Raw genomic sequence first — 24,793 nt, 5'->3', positions numbered from 1 at the left:
GAGAACAGAAGAGGTATAGGCATGTTGTTAGTTCTTTAGCAGGAACTCGGGGGAACCGTGCCTGGGGAAGCCCCAAAATCCACCTAGATCTGTAATCAATAAAATTGTGGCCATCTCTCATCCAGACCATCGTCTGCTCGAGTTTATTAATCACATCTTACATTTAACCAGGGGACACGGGTGGTGCTGTGGGGTTAAACTACAGAGCCTAGGACTTGCCGATCAGAAGGTCGGCGGTTCGAATCCCTGCGACGGGGTGAGCTCCCGTTGCTCAGTCCCAGCTCCTGCCAACCTAGCAGTTCAAAAGCACGTCAAAGTGCAAGTAGATAAATAGGTACCACTCCGGCGGGAACGTAAATGGCGTTTCCGTTCGCTGCTCTGGTTCACCAGAAGCGGCTTAGTCATGATGGCCACATGACCCGGAAGCTGTACGCCGGCTCCCTCGGCCAATAAAGCGAGATGAACGCCGCAACCCCAGAGTTGGCCACGACTGGACCTAATGCTCAGGGGTCCCTTTACCTTTTTACATTTAACTGCTGCCCGTGTGTGGCACTATGACTGGGCCCGCAATAAACAAACAAACTTTGTGGTGAGTTCCCCTGCCGCGTACTGGAGAATGGAAAGAGAGAAAAGCAACTTTCCCCTCAGAAAAAAAGCACTTGGGTATATGATGCTCTGTTAACACCACTCCTGTTCTGAAGTGATGCGGTACTCCTGACACCCTACTCTCTAGTCCTTAGCTGTGAAGTGAGGAGTGAGCAACAACACAGAGGGGTACCCTCCTTCTCTCCCGCCCCCCACCGCCCGTCCCAACTCTCCAGCTGCCTATTTGTCTCCTTAATCTCATCAACATTCCTCCACATTCTTTATGTCCCCCCTTCCGCAAAGCGGGGGATCTTTATCAGGAGCCGCAGGTTCCCACACTCCTCTCTGAGCTAAAGGCTCGCTGGATGGATGGTGGGAAGGCCGGCAGCACAGGAGAATTCCACAGCCAAAGTCTTTTCTCCATGTTTGGAGTTTTTCAAAAAAAGGATGCAAGATGCCTTTCTAAATAAAGATGCTCTAGGCAGCGCTCAGTTTCCTTGAGAAAGGTGCTGGGGTCCAAGCCTGCCTGGGAACCAGGATTCTGACCTGCCATCACCCAATCCCACATGAGATGTTTGGTAAGGGAAAAGCAGTCTTCTTGCTACTTCCCATATTCCAACACCAAAGTGTCACATCTCGCGCACAAGCACACCAGAGTCCCGGGCGAAGGAAAGCCTGGCTCAAACTAAACAAGCCCCGTCTTGATCCAAATGAAAGCTTCCAAAACTGAAATACAGTGGTACCTCAGGTTACAAACTTAATTCGTTCCGGAGGTCTGTTATTAATCTGAAACTGTTCTTAACCTGGGGTACCACTTTAGCTAATGGGGCCTCCTGCTGAAGCTGCGCGATTTCTGTTTTCATCCTGAAGCAAAGTTCTTAACCCGAGGTACTATTTCTGGGTTAGTGGAATCTGTAACCTGAACCATCTGTAACCTGAAGCGTCTGTAACCCAAGGTACCACTGTACAGTGGTACCTCAGGTTACACAGCGGCAGCGGGAAGCCTCATTAGCTAAAGTGGTACCTCATGTTAAGAACAGTTTCGGGTTAAGAACGGACCTCCAGTAAAATGTGAAGTTTTTATGGTTAAAGTAAGTGGGGGGGGGGGGGGAGATGGTTAGAAATTATGATATATGTAAACTGCTAAAGATGAAGTAAAATGAAAATCAGATAGGTGGGACTTGGGGAAGCCCACTTAACAATGCTTAGAAAAATAAGGACATGACAAGAATTTGTTTGTATTGTTTGTCTTTTCTGTTTGTGTATTTTATTTGTGTTATAAAATGAGGGGAAAAAAATTGGGGGGGGGGAAAGAATGGACTTCTGGAACGAATTAAGTTCTTAACCCGAGGTACCACTGTATACACCCACTGATTGCTGTGTGTTCTTGGGCAAAGGCAAAGCTTTAGCATCCTCAGTCAGGCATGTTTTCAGCGCCAGGACTCAGTTCCACAGAGAGCCAGGGTGGCATCCTGGCTTACAGATTGCACTATGGCCAGAGAGACCCAGGTTTGAGGCACTGCTCTCACCTTGCACCAGTCACACTTTCTGTGCACAACAAACCTCACGAGTAGGTAAACTCCGTGCACAAGCCTGAGCACCACTGAGGTAGATCATTCAGTAATCACAGGGTCATGGGTTCAAGTCCTACGCTGGGCAAAAGATTCCTACATTGCAGGGGGTTCGACTAGATGACCCCCAGGTTCCCTTCCAACTCTGATTCTAAGTAATGATTGAGCACATCGGACCATGTGCCAAGTGTTTTGTTTTTTTTTTTTTTGCTCACCGCTAAGTAGCCCAAGAAGCCTTTTATGGCTCACTCAACTCATGCAAGCTCTCATTTCATTTAACCCACAACTCTCCAAAAGGCATTAGGTTTCTTTCTCTAGACAATTTTATTTCATTACCCCACTGGGCCAGCAACTGGTTTCTGAAAAGTTATGAAGTGTTACCTAAGGCTAACATTCATCCAGTGCTTTACCAACTGCACTGGCTCCCAGTACAGGGTCAGGTTTAAGGTACTGGTTTTGACCTTTAAAGCCCTATGTGGCCTAGGACCCACGTACCTATGGGACCGCCTCTCCTGGTATGCCCCGCTGAGAACTTTAAGGTCCACAAATGACAACATTTTGGGGGTCCCAGGTCGCAAGGTGGTTAGATTGGTCTCAACTAGGGCCAGGGCCTTTTCAGCACTGGCCCCGACGTGGTGGAACGCTCTGTCACAAGAGATTGGGCCCTGCGGGACTTGACATCTTTCCGCAAGGCCTGCAAGACAGAGCTGTTCCGCCTGGCCTTTGGTTTGGACTCAGTCTGACCCTTATGTTTCCCTCCCCTTCATGGTTTTGACTTTTAAAATGAGGCTGCATATTAAATTGCATTTTAACCTGTATTTTAAATTGGTGGGGTTTTTTGTTTTTTTCTTTCTCTTTCCCCCGTATTATGTTATTACTGTGATTTTATTGGTGTTAGCCACCCTGAGCCCACCTTTGGCCGGGGAGGGCAGGGTATAAATAAAATTTATTATTATTATTATCTGCCCTTGGGAGCTAGCTGTTGGTCTCTGGTAGTTAGAGGCTGGCACTCTGCACATCCTCAGATACATTCTCCTCTATGATCTCCCAATGTTATCTTCAAATTCTAAAGATGGAAGATGGAGCAAGCTTGTTTTTTCTTGCTCTGGAGGGCCAGAACCGAACCAATGGATTACAAGAAAAATGAGATTCCAACTAAACACCAGGAAGAACTTTCTGGCGGGAAGAGCTGTTCGACAGTGGAACGGATTCCCCCAGAAGGTTGTGGACTTTCCTTCCTTGGAGGTTTTTAAACAGAGGTTGGGTGGCTATCCGTCATGGATGCTTTAGCTGAGATTCCTCCATTGTGGGGGGGTTGGACTAGATAACTCTCAGGGTATTTCACATATTCACAGCCTCAGATTCAAAACGGCACACTGACAAATTTGCTATCTCCTTGTGATGCTTCCCTCACCAGTCCTGTCCCTGTGAAAGTCGTTTTCAGGATCACTGCATCGCCCAAGGGGAACGGCACCCCCCCTTCCCCTCTGCTCTCCACACACCAAGATTTGCATCCATCCATCAGCACAGACCTTATCCAAGCAATTTCAGCAGCCGCGCACATTCTCTGGGGAAAGAGGAAGAGAAAAATCGATAAGCCGTTTCCCTCGCTTCGGGAAGAGCACCAAGAAAAACAGAGACTAGCAAGTGCTTTATCTCTCGCCGAGCCGGCAGCTCGCACAATGCTTTTTTAAAAAAAGAAAGAAAAGAAAATAGAAATTTGGGGTCAAATCTGCCGGGGTCCAAGGGAACGGGTGTTTGTTGACTCTGCAAAACAGAACACAGAAGCAGCAGCCCAAGAAAAGAGGCAAAGGTTAGCCCTACTTTTCCTCCAGCACTTTCCACAAACCAGGGAAAGAAACCAGAACCATGGAAGTAGAATTATCAATTCATGCCCGAGGAAGTGTTTTTTTTTTATAACTTGAAAGCTTGCATAATCGTATACCAAGCTATGTTGTTCCGGTAAAAAGCATCTTTTACCTGCTTTGTATTTCCAGTGCTTTGGGGGAAATGACAATAAAACACACACACAGAGGGCCAGAGTAGACAAGCTAAAGGTGTGAGCGTTTAATGTGTCCAGTTCCCATCCCCACCCCCTTCTAAATTTAAGCTGCTAAGAAAATAAGAGGATATTGATGGGTACATTGGTGTGCAGTGGAGTCGGGCAAGGGTTCAGCTTCCTTCGGAAACTTCCCTCTGGAGACAAGTGTCAGCTTAGAGGGGCAGGATGGAAAAACCCCTCCCCACACCCCACATTTCCCAACTGCCCTCTGTGGCTGTGAAGTGCAACCACACGGCTACCTTCAAGATTTCATCTAGTTTGGTCCTCTGTCATCCTCCACATCCTTCCGGAAACTCAACCACAATGTTCCTTTCGCTTAAACCCACAGCTCCCCAAAACAATACCCGACCAAACCCAACAGTGATGCAGCTACAACATCTGTCGTTCTGCCCGGACACTGAGGTCCAGCTCCGAGGGCCTTCTGGCGGTTCCCTCGCTGCGAGAAGCCAAGTTACAGGGAACCAGGCAGGGGGCCTTCTCGGTAATGGCACCTGCCCTGTGGAACGCCCTCCCACCAGATGTCAAAGAGAAAAATAACGTTTAGAAGACATCTAAAGGCAGCCCTGTTTAGGGAAGCTTTTAATGTTTAATAGGTTATTGTATTTTAGTGTTTTGTTGGAACAGTGGCGTAGCGTGGGTTGTCAGCACCCGGGGCAAGGCAAGTAATTTGAGCCCCCTAACCCGTGGATTTGCGCCCCCTAACCCTAACCCCCAGATGTTGCGCCCGGTGCGGCCGGCCCCCCCTGCACCCCCCACACCACGCCACTGTGTTGGAAGCCACCCAGAGTGGCTGGGGGGACCCAGCCAGATGGGCGGGGTATAAATAAATTATTATTATTATTATTATTATTATTCTTATTATTAATCTCCATTTGTGAAGTTTGTGATCTCTTTCAGCTTCTGCCTTCTGGAAGAAGGTACAGGGTTATAAAGACTAGGACTAGCCGCCTGAGAAACAGTTTCTATCCAAAGGCGATTTTGGTTTTAAACGCAGTGTAAGGTAGTCTCTATGGGAGTGTACTGTATTTAATTATGGGGTATCAGAGTTTTTAGGGGGTCAACCAGGCTGGGATAGTTGGGATAGCAGGCTTGTTGGTTTTTGAATGTCTGATGTAGATTTTTTCAATTTCGTTGTTCTGTATGGGACAATGACAATAAAGATTATCGTACCGTATTATCGTTTTGTAAGTGGGGTGGGTGGAGAACCTGGGGTCCTGATCACTATGTTTGGGGCTGATGGGAGAGGGAGTCAGACCTGGTCTGGAGGACCTCAGGTTTCCCGCTCCTGTTATAAAGCATTGCATAGTGAGATGGAGGCAAATACACAGCAATGGCGAACTGAAATGCACTTTCCCATCGTTGCCATGAAATCCAGCTATGGAACAGAAACACTCGTCACACGGAAAACCTGTAGCAACTCAACTCTTTAAGTGGGTCTCTTATAGTGGAACTGGGTTTTGGTTAAAAACCACCACCACAACAAATGAAATAGGCTTTTACATTCTAGACCAGGGTTTCCCAAACTTGAGTCTCCCGCTGTTTTTGGACTACAACTCCCATCTTCTCTAGCCAGCAGGACCAGTGGTCAGGAATGATGGGAACTGTAGTTCGAGACCCAAGTTTGGCGAAACCCTGTTCTAGACATACAGTGGTACCTCTGGTTACGAACTTAATTCGTTCCGGAGGTCTGTTCTCAACCTGAAACCGCTCTTAACATGAGGCGTGCTTTCGCTAATGGCGCCTCCCACTGCTGCCAGCGCTCAACTTCCACTCGCATCCCAGGGCAAAGGTCGAAACCCGGAGCATCTACTTCCGGGTTAGCGGAGCTAGTAACCCGCAGCGTTCGCAAGGGGGGCGGTACGTAACACGAGGTACCACTGTACAGTAGTACCTCGGGTTAATTTGTTCAGGAGGTCCGTTCTTAACCTGAAACTGTTCTTAACCTGAAGCGCCACTTTAGCTAATGGGGCCTCCCGCTGCCGCCGCTGCACAATGTCTGTTCTCATCCTGAAGCAAAGTTCTTAACCTGGTACTATTTCTGGGTTAGCAGAGTCTATAACCTGAAGTGTCTGTAACCCGAGGTACCACTGTATAGGAAAATGCCCACACTCCCAATCTCCACCCCATTTGCAGCTGATGGATTGGTTTGGGGGGGGGGGGAATGCTCACCACAATGGCTTCCATACACCCCCTTTCTCTTTTGGATTTTAAAACGGCTGCCTGCTGTGATATCCGAAGGAAGCGCTGCCTTTCACTGCTTAAACGGAGGCTGCTGCCAGAGGCAGCGGCGGCAGCTGGAGGAGAGCCTTGCTCCTGGAGGGACGCATTTGTCAGTGCGCTTGCGAGGAGAAGAAATAAATGGCAGGGGACATCGCAAGTGACTTGCAAAAATGAAGCTCTGGGCCAGGCATCTGGGAGAAGCCTGCATGATTCAGGACAGCCCAAAGCCTGTTTGGAGGGGGGAGAGACACCGATCCTTTATTCGTTTATAGGCATACTGTCAGCACATGAGCAGCATAGCTGGCAGGAACCTGGGCAAAATCAAAGCACTGGTCTGGACGTGACACTGGGTAGCCTTGCCGGAAGCAGTACTGTCACACCTCGGGTTAAATATGCTTCAGGTTGAGCATTCTCAGGTTACAATCAAACCTTTATTGCATTAGCAAACAGCCATAGCAGGATAAAACAAAAAATGCTATAGACAAGCAACCAAACAAAATTCAAAGCGATATTACTGGGGTTATGACATTTAAATTACCCTAAGACGATAATGTAAAGATTTAGTTGCCGGGGCCGGGAATCTAGGATGCGGATGTATATAAAGCAAATAATGACCCCAAAATAGGCTCGGCACGTTAGGTTAAAAAGGTAATGAAAGAATTAAAACAGGTCCAGGTCTAGGACACACTACCCAGTCAGAGTAGCCCTGAGTTTCAAGGCCTACACTATAAAGATTGCCACCCCACGTGAAACTTGGGGATTTGCATCCACAAGAAGCGATTTCAAACAGTCTTCCTTAGATGTAATGGTGGACGGGATCAAGCGGAGGAGCTTAGTTCTTATTTGCTCATAAATAGGGCATTAGAAAAAGAAATGTATGAAGTCCTCTACTTCATTCATTGTGCATGGACACAGGTTACGCTCCGTGGCAACCCAGAAGTAGCAGAACACGTTACTTCCGGGTTTCGCCGCTCGCGCATGCGCAGACACTCAAAATGATGTCATGCACATGTGCAGAAGCGGCGAATCGCAACCCGCGCATGCGCAGTTGCAGATTGTGTTCTACTCAGGATGCAAACGGGGTTCCGGAATGGATCCCATTCCTATCCAGATGTACCATTGTATTCTGGAGGGAGGGATGTCAAATTTTGGGTGGGCCAATACTTTATTTCAGGGTGCAAACATTCCCTTATTCCTCAGTGTGGCCTAGGGGCATGATGCATTTGAGAAACGTGCTTCAATGCAGTCCTTTAGGACAGTGTGTGTGTGTGTGTGTGTGTGTGTGTGTACTCACACACACACACACACACACACATGCGTTAGGGCTGGTCCATATATCAATATATCACCCAAAACCGGTTTGAAGTTCATAGCGTGATATCAGTTTTGTAATTTTTGACCTGGCAATATATCGCAAATCATCATGCATGTTAGGGCTGGGCAATATATCGTCCAAAACTGGTTCATATCGTGATAATCTGTTTCATAAGTTTTGACCTGGCAATATATCGCGAATCATGGTATATACAGTATGTGCGCTATGCAAAAATCACAATATGGGGGAAACCGTGAAGCAAGCCAGTGCTTCTCTCGATTCCTGCAGGCCGTGTTAACTCTGCCGGCTCAGCTCTCTCTTGCCTCATGCAGGGGGGCAGCAAATCACAAGAGCAGGCGCCGGCAAAAATCACAATGTGGGAAAAACTGTGAAGCCAGCCGATGCCTGTCTACATAGCTCAATCCTTATTTCAGACACTGTGATATAGCAGTATATTGCATTTTTTAGCTGGTGATACACAGTGGTGAAGGGACACGGGTGGCGCTGTGGGTTAAACCACAGAGCCTAGGACTTGCAGATCAGAAGGTCGGCGGTTCGAATCCCTGTGACGGGGTGAGCTCCTGTTGCTCGGTCCCTGCTCCTGCCCACCTAGCAGTTCAAAAGCTCGTCAAAGTGCAAGTAGATAAATAGGTACCACTCCAGCGGGAAGGTAAACAGCATGTCCATGCGCTGCTCTGGTTCGCCAGAAGCGGCTTAGCCATGCTGTACGCCGGCTCCCTCATCCAGCAAAGCAAGATGAGCGCTGCAACCCCAGAGTCAGTCACGACTGGACCTAATGGTGAGGGGTCCCTTTACCTTTACTATACAGTGGTACCTCAGGTTACAGACGCTTCAGGTTATAGACGCTTCAGGTTACTGACTCCGCTAACCCAGAAATAGTACCTCGGGTTAAGAACTTTGCTTCAGGATGAGAACAGAAATTGTGTGGCGGCAGTGGGAGGCCCCATTAGCTAAAGTGGTACCTCAGGTTAAGAACAGTTTCAGCTATTCCGGAACGAATTAAGTTCTTAACCCGAGGTACCACTGTATTACGATGCTGAAAACCAGATATCGCTCAGCCCTAGTGTGTGTGTATCAAAGGGAGGGTGCATGATATGGGGTGGTCTTCAGCTTATTTTGGGGTACAGGGGCATGTGAACATCAGTCCCTTATTCAGGCTGGTGTGCTGAACCAGGAACCAACCTTCGCCTCACATACAGCAGCTCACGAGACCCAAGCTAGACCGAAAGAGGTGCAAGAGTGGTTGCACTGGTACAAGACAACCCACTTAAGACTCTGAAACCATTTGTAGTCCCAGCAGCACTGTCATTCCCTCCCTCCCGCCTCCCCCAAGGGACTACTGTTCACCAGAGTCTCTAGAGAAGGATGGCTGTAAAGGAGGAAGAAAACAAACGGAACAGAACAACAGTACAGATGGCATTCCTCCTTTGCGAGGAAGGAAAAACCATGGGTACCTATTCAAAGATACTCATCAGTTCTTTATATGGTCAGGGATTTTGGGGGGTGGGGGAGAAAACCTCTGCAAGCCACTTCCCAGAAGAGCAAGGCCTTTGGAGAGATAACATGCCACCAGGAGTTGGAGGGGTGATTTTAATTAGAAAGTGACCAATGGCTTCCACCACCTGCAATTACGGACAGGTGGATCGGTCTAGTTTGCATGAGTTCATGCTGGATGCCTGTTCCATCCCATTTCCACTTTAATGCTCACATTTTAAAATCGGTGCCAAGAAAACCCCACCGTATTTAAATTCATCTTTTATCTCAAAGCACACATTTCTAAATGCATTTTATCCTAAAATACACTTCTCGGCTGAAAAAAGGGGCGAATAAAGAAATAAAATTCAGAGAAGCGCAGAAGTGGGAGAATAATTATGTTCCGATCAGTGGATTTTAGCCTGGGAGACACGAATTAGGTGGGCTTGCTTAAAAATGCAGACCAAACAAAATCCCCCCTCATCCCTATCTGTAATGCAGTGAGATAACACACACACACAACAAACAAACATAATAAAGGATGTCAAATTACATATTGCCAGGGAAGGAAGAAGGCAATCAAAGTTTCCTTATGAAAATAGTGAGAGTTGTGGTGTTGTTGTTTATAAAGGCTGGGAGAGGGCTTTTGTGGAGACCCAAGCCCAGAAGGGCTTCACTTGAGGTAGGCTATTCACGGTCCTCAGCTTTGCCTCTGGAACAAGATTTTAAGATGGAACGAATGGGGGGGCTTGAGGTGAGCCATGAAACTTGACTGCAGTTTCCAGGACTCAACACGGAAATAACCTAAGCATTAACGAAAGAGAAAGCCTCTAGGCAGCAGCAATTGACCCCTGCGATATTGGGGATTATGGATTCGCTGCAACTTCCAAACAGACCGGAGTTTCTCGCTTCGAAATAAAAACACACCACATTTCTCAAAGGAAGCATTTGGGAATGAAGGGTTGAAAAACTAACACCAAGAGGTGCAGGATTTGAATGGTTACACCTGTTTCTTCCTCGTTATTAGCTTTAAAATAGTTTCAGGATAAAAGCAGCGATGTAACCAAGAACCCTGGTTTTTTAAAAAAAACTAACAAGAGACAGTGGGAGAGAATCAGAACAGGCGTCAGCAAACTTTTACAGCAGGGGGCCGGTCCACTCTCCCTCAGACCTTGGGGGGGGCCGGACTATTTTTTTTTGGGGGGGGATGAACGAATTGCTATGCCCCACAAATAACTCAAAGATGCATTTTAAATAAAAGGACACATTCTACTCATGTAAAAACACGCTGATTCCCAGACTGTCCATGGGCCAGATTTAGAAGGCCAGATTGGGCCGGATCCGGGCCCCGGGCCTTAGTTTGCCCACCCATGAATTAGAACATCCACTGCTGTTCCTATCAGGAAGGCTTAACGTTCCTTTACATTCTCGCCACCCTCCCTCCAGACTTGCAGCACTTGCAATGCACTAAATTAAGCAGCTGTAACTCCTATTCTCCCTTGCAGACAGTTTCTGTGCTCAGAAATGTTCCTAATCAATTACTTTGGGCATGTGAGCACCACCACCCAAGTGCTCAAATCTCGGAGGGTTTCTGCTCCAAGCCAGCCAAGGGCAGGCATATCCTTCCAAGAGCATTCAAAGCTGCTTTGCCGGACCAGACTGAAAACCCACCCATTCTGGAGTAGGATTGCAGGGGCTGTAGAACGAATGTTTGAGCCCTGGGTGGAACAAGAGGCTTCATTTATCTCGCCAGTAACATAACACCTTCCCTTGCTGCATGGCAAAGCGCATATGAAACAGGACGGCTAATTTCAAAAGTCCTTTGGGATGTGGCAAACGCGGGTGTCATATCCCACAACATTTCTCTGATGAAAATAGGGGCGTCCTATTCCATGATTGGGACGCGGGCGGCTCTGTGGTCTAAACCACAGAGCCTAGGGCTTGCCGATCAGAAGGTCGGCGGTTTGAATCCCCGTTATGGAGTGAGCTCCCGTTGCTCGGTCCCTGCTCCTGCCAACCTAGCAGTTTGAAAGCACGCCCGTGCAAGTAGATAAATAGGTACCGCTCCAGTGGGAAGGTAAACTGCATTTCCGTGCGCTGCTCTGGTTCGCCAGAAGTGGCTTAGTCATGCTGGCCACATGACCTGGAAGCTGTACGCCGGCTCCCTCGGCCTATAGAGCGAGATGAGCGCCGCAACCCCAGAGTTGTCTGCGACTGGACCTAACGGTCAGGGGTCCCTTTACCTTTTCCTTTATTCCATGATTATAATAATGATAACAACAACAACAATTTTATTATTTATACCCTGCCCATCTGACTGGGCCGTTCCAGCCACTCTGGGCAACTTCCAACATCTATAAAAACATCATTAAACATTGAAAAACTTCCTTATACCGGGCTGCCTTCAGATGTCTTCTAAAGGTTGTATAGTTCCTTATCTCCTTGGCTCGGGGGGGGGGGGGCACATAACTCGATACCCTCCAACATTTCTCTGATGAAAACAGGGACGTCCTAAGGAAAAGTGGGACATTCCAGGATCTAATCAGAAACCAAGGTGGCTTCTGTAAATCTGGGACTGTCCCTGGTAAATAGGGATACTTGGAGGGTCTGGGGTGTCAGTCAGTGTTCAGAGGCAAAAATCCCTCTATAGAAGTAAGGTAAAGGACCCCTGGATGGTTAAGTCTAGTCAAAGGCGACTCTGGGGTTGCGGCATTCATCTTGCTTTCAGGCCAGGGGAGCTGGCATTTGTCCGCAGACAGCATTCCGGGTCATGTGGCCAGCATGACTAAACCACTTCTGGTGCAACGGGGACGCAGTGAAAGATGCCAGAGTGCACGGAAACGCTGTTTGCCTTCCCGCCGCAGTGGCACCTATTTATCTACTTGTGTTGGCGTGCTTTCAAACTGCTAGGTTGGCAGGAGCTGGGACAGAGCAACGGGAGCTCACTCTGCTGTGGGGATTCAAACTGCTGACCTTCTGATCAGCAAGTCCAAGAGGCTCAGTGTTTTGGACCACATCGCCACCCCTCCTGTGACATTAAGAAGCCCTTTCTATCCTGGCTTATATCTGAGGGATGGGGAACCTGGGGCCAGCCACATGTTGCTAGGAGCAACATCCCAGCCTACCGGCTAGGACTTGGGAATCTATCGATGTCCGGTGTGCCACAGGTTGTCCACACCTTTCCAAGCTGATGGTGGACACCATCCCTAAAAGCCTCTCATCTCCCAGTGCAGTTTTCGTCATTAGCACACATGGCTTAATAGGACACCGATAGACCAACCCTCCACCAATTTGCCATGAGCCTAGATGATCCGTTACGAAGCATTTCTGCAACTCTCCTCCCTTGGCCAGACTGCAGAGTCAGTGGCTGCAGCTCGTTCTCCTGTTAGCCACGGAACATTTGCCAGCTCCAAACAACGCTCGCGTCTCTGCACCGTTAGCTTTGTGATTGTTTTGTGCACCGTGCTCCGGCCTCCCACAGCAGGAGGATTCTTTGCTCGCTTCCTCCTCCCACAGCCCAAGGAAGAGACGCTCTTTTCTCTACCCAGACAGAAGAGCCTTTCTGCAGCCTCCCAAGGAGCCACCGGCAATTTCGCCACAGCTGCACTGCACACAGGAGAGCCCTTTACGCAACTCGACAAAAGCAGGCGGGAGGTGCCGTGCCAAGCGAAGGCTCTGGCCGTGCCAATCGCGAGGCTGCGAAGTTAATAAATGCAAAAGCTGGAGCCGAGGCAGAGGAAAGAAGAAGCCCCGGTAGTTTGGATGAGCCTTCTCTCAAAACAAAACAAAAAATGGGGACATTTATCCTACACATCATGGCCAAAGCATTGCATCTTCTTCTGCTCCTCCTCTGTAGCATCAAGCCTGAAGCACAACATCGCCCCTTCTCTCGCATATGGAAAACCACAAAAAATGGGGTATTTTGGGGGGGGAGGGAAGGGGTTACAAATAAAAGGCAAAAGGCATAAAAGGCAGCCAGGCTGAGCCAGACAATCCCCAGAATTGCTTCCAGGATCCAGCTGCTTCTAAAATGCTGGCAAGAACTCAACGTTCCCTCTTTGCAGGCAAAGAAAGTACGAAAACGGGCCCTTCTCCCCTTACATTCCTTCCAGGGGCGAGGTCTGCCCTCGGATCCGGAGCTTTTCGTGCCTCATTCATTCTTGGCCTCACCCTGAATCTCAGCATTCATTCTGTACCTTCTCACAGGTACTCCTAGGCAGGTGCTACCAGGAAACAGGACACCAAAAATAAAGAGGCCACAGAGTGGATAGGAAGGCAGTACTTTAATTACTGCAGGTGGGGGCGGAGGGGTGGTGGTGGAAGAAGCAGGGAGGGGTCCTTAAATGAAATTGGAAAACTCCAGCATCATGATTTCCACCCCCACCCAATTTTAGCCAGATCATGTTACCCCCCTATAACCTTTTCAAAAAAGTAGGTAGAGCAGGCCATGTAATCCAGAGAGGGTTATGAGCGGTGTTATAGTTGAGGGGGGAAATTTTATATAAGGGATATCCGAGATGGGATTTGAAGCAGGTCTCAGCAGCAGAATCACCTTGTAATGCTGATGCCCAGCTCTGGGAGAAGCAAACTCTGAGCATATACAAAGAGTCTTTCTCTCACCACCAGTTCATCACAACTGCTCCCCCGCCACGAAGGGCTTGATGTGTAACTAGGTTTTACTAGAGCTCAGCACCAAAATGCATGTACCAGTGCTTAGCCAAAAAATATGAAAGAGAGATTTTCCCCTTACTGCATTTTTAGATTAAGGGAAAGGGTTTTCCAGAGAACAGCACAGGCTTGAGCCTTGGGGTAAAATTATAATAATCCCAAGAACGCATGCAAGGAGAATGCTGGAAAACACTGCGCGAGTGTTGACGGCAATTTCTGGAGCGAAGAGAAAAAGGGAACCTGATAATCCTTTGTGGAAGTCAGTGGGAGAAATTTAAAGCCTGGCGGTGGTTTAACGCAGAGTGTTTCCCAAACTTGGGTGTCCAGCTGTTTTCGTACTACAACTCCCATCATCCCTAGCTAGCAAGGATGATAGGAGTTGTAGTCAGAAAACAGCAGGAGACCTAAGTTTGGGAAACTCTGGTTTAACTAATGCTCCAAGTTAAAACTATAAGGGAGGAAAGTATCCACCCGAACATATGCAAAGCACAAAACTTCCAAACCAGGCAGCTGCAGCCAGGAAAGAAAGATTTTCCAAGCAAGGTTAGGAATGGTCAAGAAAAAAAAGGAAACAAATAAACTGTCCCTTAGATAGCAGTGGTGCTAAAACTCCTGGAATCACTCAGAGGGCACGTTCATTTAGGTAAACAGGAATATGTCGCCAAAACCCTCAACTGGGACAGGCAAAATTCAGCCCAGTTACCAGTTCCAGAGCGCTCCCTGCCCCCAACCCAAGTTTCAACCCAGACTTTCCCAAGCGCAAATCCCTCGCTCCTGCTCCTCACTCACCTGATGTGTCCCACATGTTGAGTTCGATGCGCTGCTTTTCGATCTCAAAACTGGCCGTGTAGTTCTCGAACACCGTGGGGACATAGTTCTGCAAGGGAGGGGCAGCAGAGACAACAGAATACATGAAACCACAGAATCGGGGGCCATGCCGCCGACTGGGAGAAACATCCCCCCCCACACACTGCAAGCACCCCCAACCCAGATCTCGCACGCCTGGGTCCCTGACACACTCGCGGCCAGACCCCACAACCCAAAAGCAACACTCCGTTTCTGAAAGCAAACATTTACGGTGCACGCCTCTGCCTCTGGAAGGCCTTTCGTCCTAATTTGTGGTTCGTGTGGGATCCTGGCCATGTTCCAGTAAAAGCAAAAGAGAGGTTCTCCCTAGTTGCTTAGAGGATGTTCTGTCCCAGGACTCAGCCAAGGCACTGAAAAGAGGCTCTAGGTCTTTTACTGAGTTCTGCAACCCTCGGTCCCAGCAGAGGCCGACTTTGTGCAAGGACAAAATTTGGTGCCCCCGCAAAAAAAGAATATTTCTTATTTTCACAATAATTCCTTTTGGTAGAGTTGCTTTCTTACTAGCCTCTTAGTAGCTACCTGTATATTATTATTATTATTATTATTATTATTATGGCCCTCAGCTAGAGGGAACTAGATGCTCTGCCCTAAATCCAGCTGCAACACAAAGGCAGGCAGGTTGTTCCGGGTTTCTGACATTCCGCCTGATGTTCCAGCAGTTCCTCAGTTCCATAGTTCCCCTACAGAACCCTAAATCTCCCTCCCAGCTTGCCCTGAACCAGACTCCTCAATTGAACCTCCTCCATCTCTTTCACCCCTCTCAAAATTGCCCCCCACACCCAGACACCCAAACTCTCTAACCTAACCTGCTAAGTCAGTCTAACCGAAAAAGAGGATTTTTGTGGCACCTTGGAAGATGAAGGAATCGATTATGGCAGAACGGGGGAAGCCCCCCTGTGCGGAGAGTCCCTTCTAGGTCCCTTCAGCCCCCCCCCCAAAAACCTACTTTACACCCCACATGACACACACAAACCCTTGCATTTTGACCCTCCACTTCCATATTATTTCAGTTCTGTGTGTTTTGCCTCTCGCTGCTCCCATCTCGCCCCTGGCTCTCCCAACAGGTGACACAAGCCGTATCCCTTCCTAAGACCGCCCCCCAAATCCCGCAGTCTCCGGCCACATCCGAGGGAACACCCTACCCAGTGGGCACCGTCTAAAAACACGGGCTCTCCGCCCTCTTGGGACGATGCTGCCGTCGGGGATCCAAGACCTGGGACCTCCCGCAAGCGCAAAGCGGGCGCTAACCCCACCGAGCTGCGGTTCTTCGACGTCCTGAGACCGGCCGGCCGCCCCCTCGGAGGAACCGGAGACCCCGCTGGCCAACCGGCAGCCCTGCTCGCCTTGCCTGGACGCCCCTCTCCGGCTGCATCTCCCGAACCCCCCACCCACCAATACCCACCCACCGCGACCGTCGGGGGTCCCTTCCGTCCCCTCCGGCTTCCCCGCCCCGTCGGATGTGGCCCCCTCTGCGGGAGGCTGCCCCCCCCCGCGCCCCGTACCTCGGGGTAGGTGTCCTTGGCGAAGACGTGGAGCAGCGCCGTCTTGCCGCACTGGCTGTCGCCCACCACCACGATCTTGCAGCGGGCCAGCTGGCTCTCCATGGCGCCTTCCGAGGCCGGCAGGCAAGACGGCGCGGGACGCCGCTCAGTCCCCGCGCCGAGAAAAGAGCAGGAGCAACATCGCCGCCGCCTCCGTCCGCCTCTCCGCGCTGGCAGACAGGCTCCTGCCGCGGCTCCCCGGCTCCCGATGCCGCACCCCCTGCTCCGCCCTCCCGAGCCCCTGTCTCGCCGCCGGCCCCCTCGCGGCGCTCCTACCCTCCCGTCGCCAGCAGGCGGCGCCCTGGAGCAGGCGGCCCCCAGACCAGCCTCGCCGGCGCGTCCGGAGGGTCCCTTTTGCTGATGCGCAACCGGGGGCGGGGCGGGTTTAGCTCTCTCCCCCCCCCCATGCCAATATTTTATTTTATTTTATTTTATTTTATTTTATTGGAATAAAATAATGGGGGTGGCGGACCCCAAGCAATTGATCACAAAACGCACTTTGAATGGCAATGTCCATCAATGGGGGAGGCGGACCCTCAAATATTTTAGGGGGGCGCTGATGAGTTGCTCCTACCTCTCCGCGCCCCCCCCCCCAAACTCCATCTGCCTCGATGCATCTCGGATAACGAGGCTTCTTCGACAGCCCCCTTTTAGGAATCATCCCGCAGGGGCTTCCGTCCATGGTGCAGAACGGCGACACCCCCCCCCGCAAAAAAAAATCGCCATGCCCCCCTATTTTTAAAAAGCCCCCTTCTTGATCATGGAAAGAAGAAGGGGGAAAACTTGCAAGGTCCTTTCCTTCTGTCTTTTTGCCCCCAGTATCTCCCCGTTCGGGGCCACCACGTGGGGAAAAGAAAAAATGCAATTGCTTGGACGGGCAAACGCAGATCAGTTTCTTGCTCCCCAGCATTTGTGGGGATTTATTGCTAAATCCCACTTTAAAAATAAAAAAAAATCCTGTTGTTTTACCGCCCCCCCCATAAGTGTTTTCTCTCTCAACGTGCTTCCTTTCCCCCCCTGAAATGAGAAATTAAGATGCAAAGTAGATTTTTTCCCCCCCTAGCACCGAATTTGGGTGGAGTGTTTAAAGAAAAAAAGGAAGGGGGAGATGCCACTCCCAAGACAGAGATGCCGTAGTGATGCAGAGAGAGAGAGAGAGAGAAATTCTCAAAACATTTGCAGAAATAAAAGAGCAGCACACGCGCTTGGCTCCCGGTCGGCGGCGTCATCGTTTGTTTCCTTCTTTGGCCACCGGGGGGCGCTGTTCTTCCCTCAAGCGTTGGGCGAAGGAGGAGGGGGAGGAAACGGTTCTAATTAACGCAACTAATCATGAGAGCTGGGCGAGCCTAAAAATATTTAATTATCCTATATATTGTGCTCGCTCGGCAGGCCCTCGCCCCCCGCAGAAAATGTTACCCTTCTTTTCTGATTGGGATTAATTTAGAGCATTATCTGAAAATTCACAACCCCTTTTGCTGCCATTAGCACTCAAGACTGCTGTTGGAGAGAAAAACAAGACATTACCTAGACAGCATCTTAAAAAGCAGAGACACCACCTTGCCAACAAAGGTCTGTATAGTTCAAGCTATGGTTTTCCCAGTAGTGATGTATGGAAGTGAGAGCTGGACCATAAAGAAGGCTGATTGCCAAAGAATTGATGCTTTTGAATTATGGTGCTGGAGGAGACTCTGGAGAGTCCCATGGACTGCAAGAAGATCAAACCTATCCATTCTTAAGGAAATCAGCCTTGAGTGCTCACTGGAAGGACAGATCCTGAAGCTGAGGCTCCAATACTTTGGCCACCTCATGGGAAGAGAAGACTCCCTGGGAAAGACCCTGATGTCGGGAAAGATGGAGGGCACAAGGAGAAGGGGACGACAGAGGACGAGATGGTTGGACAGTGTTGTCGAAGCTACCAGCATGAGTTTGACCAAACTGCGGGAGGCAGTGGAAGACAGGAGTGCCTGGCGTGCTCTGGTCCACAGGGTCACAAAGGGTTGGACACGACTAAACGACTAAACAACAACAATAGGTATAGGAAACATGATGGTGCGGAAGCTGTCCTATTGCTCTGCTTCGAATGGTAATGATAGGCTGCTGAGGACATCTGTATCTCAAAGGAGGCTGCCAGCTGTGTCTCTGCATGAGTCGCTGCTCTGGTTGTGCCTCTTCCTCTCTTGCCAGGAGGAGGTGGGTAGTTTTATTGCATCGCTCATGACACTGGGCATGGTCAAAGAACGCAGTGCAGAATCGCCAGCCCTCAAAAGAAACTGCCCGGTGCCTCTCTGAACGAGTAACTGTTCTAGCATCGGTTGGGTTGGGGAGTCTGCCTCGGCTGTCAGAAATGTGGGGAAAGCAGGAGGAGAGATCTTTAAAAGTGGCTACTGGTATCTTGGTAGTACTCAGGTTCCTGGGGTGGGGTGGGGTGCTAGTGGAGGGGTAGTCCCTTGATGGGGGGACACATCCTGCTCCTTCTGGGGTGCTAATAATAATAGTAATAATAATAATATTTATTATTTATACCCCGCCCATCTGCCTGGGACACAGGTGGCACTGTGGGTTAAACCACAGAGCCTAGGACTTGCCTATCAGAAGGTCAGTGGCTCGAATCCCTGCGACGGGGTGAGCTCCCACTGCTCAGTCCCTGCTCATGCCAACCTAGCAGTTCGAAAGCACGTCAAAATGCGAGTAGATAAATAGGTACCGCTCCAGCGGGGAGGTAAACGGCTTTTCCGTGCGCTGCTCTGGTTCGCCAGAAGCGGCTTAGTCATGCTGGCCACATGACCCGGAAGCTGTACGCCGGCTCCCTCGGCCAATAAAGCGAGATGAGCGCCGCAACCCCAGAGTCGGCCACGACTGGACCTAATGTTCAGGGGTCCCTTTACCTTTACATCTGGCTGGGCTTCCCCAGCAACTCTGGGCGGCTTCCAACAAAATATTAAAATCCCGTAATACATAAAACATTAAAAGCTTCCCTAAACAGGGCTGCCTTCAGATGTCTTCTAAAAGTCTGGTTGTTGTTCTCTTTGACATCTAGTGGGAGGGCGTTCCACAGGGCGGGTGCCACTACCAAGAAGGCCCTCTGCCTGGTTCTCTGTAACTTGGCTTCTCGCAGTGAGGGAACTGACAGAAGGCCCTCAGTGCTGGACCTCAATGTCCAGGCAGAACGATAGGGGTGGAGACGCTCCTTCAGGTAAACTTTTTCCACCTTTGGTCCCTGCGCTGTACTCAGGTCTCACCTGCGGCTCCTGGAAGCTGTCAGCATGTGACAGCAGCCACACCCTGGGAACAGCTTTGACTTCTCAACTTAACCTGCCCCATAGAAGTCAAAAGGGGGCCATGTTCCCGCAGAGTGAAGCCTAGATGTCTGCCAGAACTGGCCTCCTTTCAGTGCTTTGTAATGGTGATCATTAAGGAAGTGCAGCGTTTGCTGCTAATCACCCTCTTTAAAAGCACTCTAAGTGCAGCCGGATGCATTATGGTCACAAATAACTGCTTAAAAAAACCCAACCTAGTGCCAAAGAGCTATTCCTACTGGGATACGTAGAGAAGGAAGGGGGGATGGTAGGGGTGTTCCTGTCCCCATGCAGAGAGTTTTGTTTTTCCAACACTTTTAAATTCCCAGCATGCCTCGCTGCTACGCACCGGTTGGACGCAGAGGAACAGTAGGAGGAACCAGCTGGGGGACCCCCAGAGGAAGAAGGCTCAGATCCTGCGGAGTTGTGGTCCAAGGGAGAAGCGGTGTCAGAAGTGGAAGGGCGTAACAGGGCTGAGTGAGCTGGGAGAATCTGTGGCAGAGAGCAGTTGAGAATCGGAGGCAGAAGCAGAAGGAGGAGAGGAGGGAGGCCGAGAGGCATATAGAAGTCAGGCTGGTGAAGAAGCCAGGGTGTCTCCCCCTTCTGCTGTGACAAGCTCCCCTTTGCCCTGGTCTCCAGGACCAGAAGAGGCAGAAAAAGGGCAGAGGAGACGTTGGCTCCATGCAGGCACAGTCTCCGATTGCTTGGGATAAACCCTGGAGAGGAGGGAACCTCAGCAGCTGTGGTGAGGCAGGAACCTGTTAGGAGCTCGTCCTACACTCGAGTAGGACCCTGGCAGAGACACATGCCTGAATGGCATGTTCTCTCCCTCCTGGTCGATCGTTCGGGAGCTTCAAGAGCTTTCTTCAGCCCGAACGTCACAGCAACCAATGCCAACAGACACCGGCACACTTAGGGATCCACAGAGTCTTCGCAGTTTGCGTGACAGACCTCAGCATTTTGGCTAATCTACTTTATTTACATATAAACACACACGGAGTACTGCAACATGGCTCCCTCTCTCTCTAGCATCAGACAGCACAGAGACACAGGACAATAGTCCCATTTCACGGAACACATAACACAAACATCCTGTCTCCATCACTTCCCACTCTGTGGAACACACACCATTGTGTGATAGACAAAAATCCCATGACTGCAACCATGGAGCAGGAATTCAGCCTCCGCAACACCTTCATGGGGGCAAGACCTGCCATAGACAAGGTGCTGTGCTCATTTAGCCTGACACTCCTGTGCAGATCCCCATTTTTGCTAATAAAGGGTTAACTCCAACTTGCTTGGTGTGATTTACCGCTGGTCTGCTCCTATCTCTCGCCCTCTGTGGTTTTCACCCTTCCAACAGCCTTCTGCTGGGATGCTGCTGTTTACTGCATTTCGCAGCCTGGAAAACAGGTCAGGGTCCCTATATTCCAGGGAGAGTCCCAGATTTACAGAAGCCGTCCCAGTTTCTGGTTTGATCCCAGAATGTCCTGCTTTTCCTTAGGATGTCACTGTTTCCATCAGAGAAATGTTGAGGGTGTGCATTTATGCGACCCAAGGAGATAAGTAATTATGCAGCCTTTAGAAGACATCTGAAGGCAGCCCTGTACAGGGAAGTTATTAAATGTTTGGTGTTTTGTTATGTTTTTATATAGGTTGGAAGATGCCCAGGGTGGCTGTAGCAACCCAGTCAGATGGGTGGGGTATAAATTATTATTACAGTGGTACCTCGGGTTACATACGCTTCAGATTACAGACTCTGCTAACCCAGAAATAGTACCTCAGGTTAAGTACCTTGCTTCAGGATGAGAACAGAAATTGTGCGGCGGCAGTGGGAGGCCCCATTAGCTAAAGTGGTACCTCGGGTTAAGAACAGTTTCAGGTTAAGAACGGACCTCCAGAACGAATTAAGTTCTTAACCCGAAGTACCACTGTATTATTATTATGGAATAGGACGTCGCTTTTCATCTGAGAAATGTCGGAGAGTATGCATATCCAACCAAAGATCACAGGATGGTTTACAATATGAAAACACAAAATACATGTCATAATAACAAACCGAAACCCACCCAACTCAATATAACAGGTCACAGATATATTTTATTATTATTTATTAAATTATGGGCCTTTGCCTCTGGGCGGTAGCAATTATAAGCAAATGTGTTTTTGAGTATTTTCTGAAAATTCGTCCCCACAGCCCTTCACCTCTGCAGCTAGGAAAGCAGACTAAAAAGGTAAAGGGACCCCTGACCATTAGGTCCAGTCGCGGATGACTCTGGAGTTACACGCTCATCTCACTCTATAGGCTGAGGGAGCCAGTTTTTTCGGGTCATGTGGCCGGCATGACTAAGCCACTTCTGGCGAACCAGAGCAGCACATGGAAACATTGTTTACCTTCCTGCCGGAGTGGTACCTATTTATCTACTTGCACTTTGACGTGCTTTCGAACAGCTAGGTGAGCAGGAGCTGGGACTCACCCCGTCGCAGGGATTCGAACCGCCGACCTTCTGATCAGCAAGCCCTAGGCTCTGTGGTTTACACCACAGCACCGCCCGTGTCCCAGGAAGGCAGACTACCTGCTCTGAAAAAGGCACAGCCAATTTACAAGATGAGAGGGGCTGGGTTCATAGCTCAGATGCAATGGCAAGCTTTGGGAACTCGAGCGATGAGCGCAGGCTAATGCATTTCTACTCCTCGGGGTCAGAGGTCCTCACAACCTGCGCAGGATGGAGACACCTGTGTCAGCCTTAGACACGTTTCCACTTAAAGCCAGATCTCAGTTTCTCTCTCTCTCTCCTCTGGAAGCTGCCGCTCCATGTCAAGAGGGATGCATCGTGTCAGCCTTGCCACTCTAATGTCCTAAAAATGTCTATCTGTGACACCTCGCCATTTCAATTAGCCGAGTTATTTATTTATTTATTGGAACAGAGCTCTCAGCTAATATCCGGCAGCCTGAGTCGTGGAGCCAAAGACAAGAGAACTCCAAAGATTTACTGTAATGGGAAAATTTAATTTGTCAAGAATGGGACAAAATATAAGAGAGAGAGAGAGAGAGAGAGAGAGAGAGAGAGAGAGAGAGACGCAGTGGAGATTAAAATGTTGTTGGCAGTGTCACTGAGACATTTATTAATGGACGAGCAGTTGGGGTCTAGTTTCTTATTTCTCCAAGCAGGTTCATCTTTCATGAATAAATGTTAGCGTTTTCCCAACTGGAAGCAGAGACATCTCCTGGCATTGGTCCCCATGCAAACAGCCCCTGCAAAATTTATCACCAGTGCAAAGTGAGATAAGGATGTGCAGATTTGCTCAATGAAACTACAGCTGTGCCCCAGATAGAAAAATCCAAATTGCAGGTTATAGCACATATACATGAGGACAGACAATTGTCACCATCCACAGAAATATTCTAGAAATATTCTGGCCTCGGTCCAGTATACCTGAAGGAGCGTCTCCACCCCCATTGTTCTGCCCGGACTCTGAGGTCCAGCGCTGAGGGCATTCTGGCGGTTCCCTCATTGAGAGAAGCAAAGCTACAGGGAACCAGGCAGAGGGCCTTCTCGGTAGTGGCGCCCGCCCTGTGGAACGCCCTTCCAGCAGATGTCAAAGCGATAAACAACTACCTGACATTCAGACGACATTTTAAGGCAGCCCTGTTCAGGGAAGTTTTTAACGTGTGATATTTTACTGTATTTTTGGTTTCTATGGAAGCCGCCCAGAGTGGGCGGGGTATAAATAATAAATTATTATTATTATTATTATTATTATTATTATTATTATTATTATTATTATGTCTTTGTAGCTTTGGCTAGAGTGCCTCTAATCATGCGTATGTATCTAAACGTGGGCATGTTGCATAACTCAGTCATTAGAACATGCAGTTCTTAATCTCAGGTTCATGGGTTGGAACCCCATGTTGGGCAAAAGTTGTCTGCATTTCAGGGGCATAGCTGTCAACCGTCCCTTATTTGGCGGGAAAGTCCCTTATCCCAGCGCCGTGTCCCGCTGCTGTCCCTTATTGATGATGTCCCTTAAATTTCCCGGGTTTCAAAGGAAGCAGCTCCTCTACCTCCCTCCCTGCCGGGCAGGGAGGAGGGAGGCTCCAACTGTGTTGCTCGGCTGCATTGCTCACCCAATAAGGAGTCTAAGAACGACTGGAGGGTGGAGCTTGCACGCCTTGTGCCAATCAAATCAGCCGCGTTGCCTGGGGACTCGCCTTTGCTCAGCGCTTCCCAGCGGAGAGGTGACCGTGGTTTTCCTTGTTGCATCCCCTTTGCCAGGTTGCTGCGCTGTGGGAACCACCGCTTGAGGCTTCGTTTGGCTGCTGGCTGGGCTTTCTGCCTTTGGCTCAGAGGGGCTCAGAAGTTGAACATACCTGTGCTTGGAAAATCCCTTATTTTGGCTGCTGATCCCTTATTTTTGAGGCTGCTGGTCCCTTATTTTCAAATCTGTAAGTTGACAGCTATGTTCAGGGGGTTGGACTAGATGACCCTCGCAGTCAAGGCCTCGTAGGAGGCCTCTACTGCCATCACCTCCTGTCAGTGCCACGAATCCCCTCAGGCTGCTGCCACAAGGACTCGCAGGCCACCACCGTTTCTGCTGCCAAATCCTGTTGCCACTGCTAGGCCTCACAGGCCAATGCCATGACTGCTGCCACTTCCCATCACCACCACAAGGCCTCACGGCCCGCTGCCATTACTGCCACCACTTTCCGTCACCACCATGAGGTCTCGCAGCCGCCACCGCTACTGCTGCCACCTCCCGTCACTGCTGTGAGTCCTTGCAGTCAACCGCCGCTACTGCCATCACTCTCTATCACCACTGAAAGGCCTCGCAGGCCACCACTGTTTTGTCATCGCGGCAAGGCCTTGCAGGCTGTCGCCATACTGATGGCACCTCCTGTCACCGCTGTGAAGCCTTGCAGGGTGCTATTACTGCCGTTACTGTTATGTACTGAAGTTTCTCACCCTGGGCCAGCAGGGGGAGACTGTAGATAGTTTCCACTCAGGTCCACATATGCAAATAAGGGATTGAAAGAGACGTTCAGTGATTGGACAGTTACAGAAAGTTGTTACTGTTGCCTTGTAGTGGAGCTCTATATAAGCAGGTTGGCTGAACCCTTCAGTTCAGTTCTGTTCTGACCTGTGAATAAACAAGAGCTGTTTGAAGAATTGCTG

At 49.6% G+C, this 24,793-nt stretch overlaps 2 protein-coding genes across 3 annotated transcripts in view; one reads left to right on the top strand and one right to left on the bottom strand.

The window, feature by feature from the left end:
* Positions 1-16,540, bottom strand: part of RND2 (Rho family GTPase 2) — a 40,827-nt gene extending 24,287 nt beyond the window's left edge. The window contains exons 1-2 of the mRNA XM_083709925.1: positions 16,285-16,540; positions 14,705-14,792 (exon numbers count right to left, since the gene is read on the bottom strand). Coding sequence (XP_083566051.1) covers positions 14,705-14,792; positions 16,285-16,386 — 190 coding nt within the window. The 5' untranslated portion in view covers positions 16,387-16,540. The remainder of the gene's footprint in view (positions 1-14,704; positions 14,793-16,284) is intronic.
* Positions 1-24,793, top strand: part of LOC310830103 (putative protein PTGES3L) — a 280,219-nt gene that overhangs the window by 83,057 nt on the left and 172,369 nt on the right. The gene's annotated exons all lie outside the window — the stretch shown is intronic.

Source organism: Podarcis gaigeae (genome assembly GCF_964106915.1).
Source record: "Podarcis gaigeae genome assembly, chromosome: 13".
Lineage (NCBI taxonomy): Eukaryota > Metazoa > Chordata > Lepidosauria > Squamata > Lacertidae > Podarcis > Podarcis gaigeae.
This window is presented reverse-complemented; position numbering and strand designations above follow the sequence as displayed.